The sequence below is a fragment of the Sarcophilus harrisii genome, chromosome 2 (assembly GCF_902635505.1).
Source record: "Sarcophilus harrisii chromosome 2, mSarHar1.11, whole genome shotgun sequence".
NCBI classification, from domain to species: domain Eukaryota; kingdom Metazoa; phylum Chordata; class Mammalia; order Dasyuromorphia; family Dasyuridae; genus Sarcophilus; species Sarcophilus harrisii.
Window position 1 is genome coordinate 445,976,512 of NC_045427.1, and position 5,109 is coordinate 445,981,620.

General features: G+C 37.1%; 1 protein-coding gene across 1 annotated transcript; it reads left to right on the forward strand.

Moving 5' to 3' along the window:
* Positions 1–3,731: 3,731 nt before the first annotated feature.
* Positions 3,732–4,757, forward strand: LOC100928167 (olfactory receptor 1B1-like). Its single transcript, XM_012540841.3, is given in 2 exon segments — positions 3,732–3,828; positions 3,831–4,757. Coding segments are annotated over 2 exon segments (966 nt in total). The 5' UTR covers positions 3,732–3,764; the 3' UTR covers positions 4,733–4,757.
* Positions 4,758–5,109: the final 352 nt, after the last annotated feature.

Consider the following 5,109-nt stretch of genomic DNA (forward strand, 5'->3'; position numbering starts at 1 on the left):
ATATTCAGCTCACATTTATGTCCTCTCTATACACTTCTAATTGCTCTAATGATGAGAGTATTTTAGAGAGATAAAAATGTCATTTTCCCATATAGAAATGTAAATAGTTTAATATTATTAAATCTGTTATTTCTGATTTGTTATGCTTCTCTTGAGTCTTGTATTGAAAGTCAAATTTTATATTCAGCTCTTATCTTTTCATCAGGAATGCTAGAAAGTTCTCTATTTTATTAAATATTCATTTTTCTCCCTAAAGGATTTTCTAAGATTTGTGTCTTGATCTTTCCATATGGACAATGCAAAAGAATCCTGCACCTAGTGCTAGTAGAGAGCCTTCTATAATCTCCTTCTGACCATCTGTGTGACTCCATTATTGTCTATGTGCTGAGAGCTTTGTAAAATGCAATTGTACATTCAGTAAAATACATTCAAGACCTACTGCTTGATTGTTGGGAAGTGGCCTACAAATGGACTGTGCTCTACTCCAACCCCAGAGAGGTAGATCTTTCTGGATAACCTCCTGTGTTGTTCTGGACTAGAAAATTATTTCACCTCATCCTTTCATTGATTTTGTTGCTCCAGAATTCATTTTGAGGCATTATTTTAAAGTTGTTCAGAAGGGAATTTGGGAGAGCTCAGGTAACTCTCTGTCTTTATTCTGCCATTTTGACTCTACTTGCCCTCCTCTTCCATCAGTCCTTTTGTTTTTTAAACAAAGCTGCCTAAACTCTTTGAGTCTATTTATTCACTAATCAACTTCTTGCAATTTTCTTTTCTTTTTTTGTTTTTGTTTAAATTTTTTATTTTTTCTATATATTCTTTCAAAATCTTTTAATATTTTGTTTTTCCCAGTTGCATGTAAAACAATTTTTTCTATTTGTTTTTAAATTTTGACTTTCAGATTCTCTCCCTTCTTCCCTCTTCATGTGTCATCCCCGCTTTGAGAAAGCTCATGTGAATTTATGCAAAACGTTTCCATAAAAATCATATTGCAAAAGAAAATAGATTCCTGTCCACAAAAAACTCAAGAAAAATAAAATTTAAAAAAATGTATATTTCATTTTGTACTCAGAAACAAGCAGTTCTTTTTCTGTGTATACATAGCATTTTTCATCATAATTCTTTGACTTGAGAAAAGAGCTGCTATAAACTATTTTTATACATACAGATCCTCTTTTTTTTTTAAAAAAAAATATCTTTTAGGGTACATGCCTAATGGTGATATTAGATAAAAAGGTATGCATGATTTTATAGCCCTTTGGGCGTAGATCTTATTTTTTGATTATCTAATTGGGAAATGGCGTATTATTATTTTTTTTTACAATAATTTGACTCAGTTCTCTATACATTTGAGAAATGAGGCCTTCATCAGAGAAATTTGCTTCAAAATTATTTTCACAATTGCTATTGCTATTTCCCATCCATTTTTTCTATTTTGTCTCTCCTTTCATCCTATTTCTCCTTAAAAGTGTTTTGTTTCTGACCACTCCCTTCCCCAATTATCTCCTCTCTTCTGTCAACCTTCTCCCATCCTTTTATCCCCTTCTCTTACTTTTCTGTAGTGTAATATTGATTTCTATGCCCATATCAAGTATATGTTGTTTCCTCTTTGCGCAGAGCCCTATTTCCAGGGTAAAAGGTGAAATACCCCAAACTTCAGGGATTTTGGCAGTTGTTTTCAGAAATCTTTCTATTGATTGATACTGAGAGCCTGCACTACAACTCAAATGTAAGTATAGGCAAAGCAACAGAGTCCTGTTTCAGTGCTAGCAAAAAAAAACAAAAAAAAACCAATTATCTCCTCTGATTAACCCTTTACCTTCAGAAGTTGCTGGTGCTGCTCTTATTGATTCAGTGTTCTCAAAGCACTCCTGGTATGACAGACTTTTCCTGTTGACTTTCCAAATCATCCTTGGCATCTGTGAGCTGAGAAATCTGGATTGTCACTGCTACTGTCAATGATTCAGAGGCCCTAAGGCTCACTTCTGGTTTGCTGGGGATGGGACTGTGCTGGCAAAGTTTCTGCTGGGACTGCATTGGGCCTGAGTTGCACTTCTGCCTGGTGCAACAGACTTTACCTGCTGACCTTGCAAGCTTTTTTCTATTGGAAAATTATTTCACTCCATCTTTTTCTAGGTTCTGATACTCTAAAATTTGTTTAGAGTCATTATTTAAAGGTACTTGGAAGGGTTTTAGGGAAAGCCTGGGCAAATCCTTGTCTTTACCATATTGGTTTGCTTTTAAATTTATTTTCAAACTCATCACTAAACTAAAATTTATCTATTATTTGCCAGATCCAGTGTTTTTTTTTCTCAATTCTCACCCTTTCTGGAAGTTAGGGGTGAAATCAGGAAGCTAAGAGTCTGAGCACTGTAGACATGAGGGACAGCCAATGCAGAAGCACAGAGAAGGAATATGGAAGGTCATGTGAGAAAGGGCAAATTGGTCAGCATATCCAGAAGGCAAAGTATGTGGAGTAGGGAAAACTATAAGAAGACTAGAAATATAAGAATAGTGGGTTGTAAAAGGCTTTAAATGTTCACCATGAGACTTTATTTGCCCTTATAAGTAATAGGAGAGTAAGATGGTCAGACCTACATTTTAGGAAAATCACTCTGTCAATTGAATACAGAATAATTGGGTGGGAAGAGACTTGCTGCAGGGAAATCCATTAGAATATTATTTCATTATCCATGTATGATGTGGTAGGGTCTCATGTATAAGGAGAAAAGAATTAAAGAGGTGCTGTAAAAGTAAAAATGACAAAATAGATATATGAGGTAAGTTACAGAAATTGAGGATGAGAGAATGGAAAGATGGTAGTGCCCTCAGTACTAATCATAAAGTTGAGAAAATGGGATGGGTTAGTGGGTAAGATAATGAATTATATTTTGAACATGTTGAGCTTAAGATGCCTAAAAGATATCCATTTTGAGATGTCCAAAAACCGGTTGGTGATGTGAGAATGAAGATCAGGCTAGAAATTAGATAGGATATATAGATTTTTTAACCATCTACACAGAAATGACAATTGAACTCTTAGAAGCTAATATTGCCAATAAGATAGTATAGAAGAAGGAGAGAGTCCAGGACATAGTTTTTGGAACACTAATGTTTAGTGAGTATATTTTGAGAGAAAACTCAAGCAAAAGAAGCTGAAATGTGGTCACACATCTAATTAGTGAAAAGCTAGAGACAAGATTTATTTCCTAATTCCCTATGCCATTCATTTCAAAATGTCACACATTTAGAACATTGACTACTAGATCATAAAATATAGGGCCAGGTGGATCATTAGAATTTTTATGTTTAATTAGACAAGGCATCGGAGACTATGTGGGAAAAATCAAAAGGTTGGATTGAAATTGATGACTCTTGTCCAATTTTCTCTTTTCATAGATGAAGAAACTGAAGCCCAAAGATGAAGTGTCTTGCCAAATAACCCAAAAAGTTATGTAAATTTCTTATCTGCCTTTTCAAATTCATTTCTGAGTCACAATGGATATTTTTTGTGGCACTAAATTAAGATGTTAGCCATTGATGTGTTCCTTAAGCAGTACTATATCTTATGTGCAATTTTTACCAGCCCTACCCACATTTACAAGGCCTGGCATTGTTATGTTCTTGATAGTTTTTCTTCATTGATGACTGAAGGTAGAGAATTAGAGACTTATGACAAGGCAAAAGAAAGGGACTGACTGAGATTTACTTATGAACTCATCTTTTCTCCTTCCTACAAGACCCTCTGACTTAACATTCCCAGCATGAATTGTGCCCCTAATGCTTCTCATACTCCCATATTCTTGCTGGTGGGACTATGGAGAGGTGGGCCCCCCCAACCATCATCTTTTCACTGTTCTTAGTTGCCTATGTGGCTGCTGTTGTGGGTAACTTGATGTTGGTACTGCTCATCTCTCAGAATTCACCACTAGGTACACCTATGTACTATCTCCTTGGTGGCCTCTCTGTAATGGATGCAGGACAGGCCACAGTTACTTTGCCTCAGCTGTTGGTCCATCTTGTCTCTCCTCAACCAGCTATTACTGCAGTCCGTTGCCTGGTCAAGTTCTTCTTCTTTTATCTGTTTGCTGTTACAGACACACTGGTGGTAGCTGTCATGGCACTGGACCGTTATGTAGCCATTTGTGATCCCCTGCATTATTCAACTTTGATGAATCATCATGTTTGTGACTGCTTGATGGCTTCATGCTTGATCCTGTCCCTGTTCCATTCCCTTTTGTATTCAGGGCTCTTACTGCCTCTTCAGTGGGCTGGGGACAGTAGGGGTGCTGATTACATCCCTCACTTTTTCTGTGACCACTGGCCTCTGGTTCGAGCATCCTGCTTTAACATCCAACTCAATGTGTTAGCAATCTTCTTAGAGGGTAGCTTATTTGTGGCAGGTCCCTGTGCTCTTATCTTGTTCTCTTATGCCCGTATTGCAGCTGCCATCTTCCACTTACACTCAGCAGCTGGCCGCTGGAGGGCTGTGTCCACTTGCAGCTCTTACCTCACGATGGTTAGCTTCCTCTATGGCACTGTCATTTGGGTCTATTTTCAGCCACCTTCCCATAATTCCCCAGAGCAGGACATGGCAGCGGCTGTAATGTATACAGCTATTACTCCGCTAGCCAATCCATTTGTCTACAGCTTCAGAAATAAAAAAGTTAAGAACGCACTCCATAGACTTCTGAGTTCCAGTAGAGTGAACTCCCAGTTGCATTTGCCCTGACACATGGGGGCATCCTTACAATAGATCTATTCCCAGGAGCCCATGGATCCATGTGCATACCAGCCATGCCATGTTGGTCTTAGCTCCAGCAAAATATTCATTCTGATTCAGTATAATCAATAAGCAAATGTACTTTCTGAAGCTGAACACATATGTACCACACATGTATGTGAGCTTGGTTTTCAAAGAAACAAATATAAATATAAATGAATATTGTTGTAATTAATAAAATTCAAAATAATTGCAAAAATCATTCCTGAATTCATAGTAATTTCTGGTCATCATGCATTTTTACAATAAATTAACGAGTTAAATGCACAACAAAGGGCTTATATGCCAGGCACTGTTCTAGATTCTGGGGAAGCGAATGCAAAGAA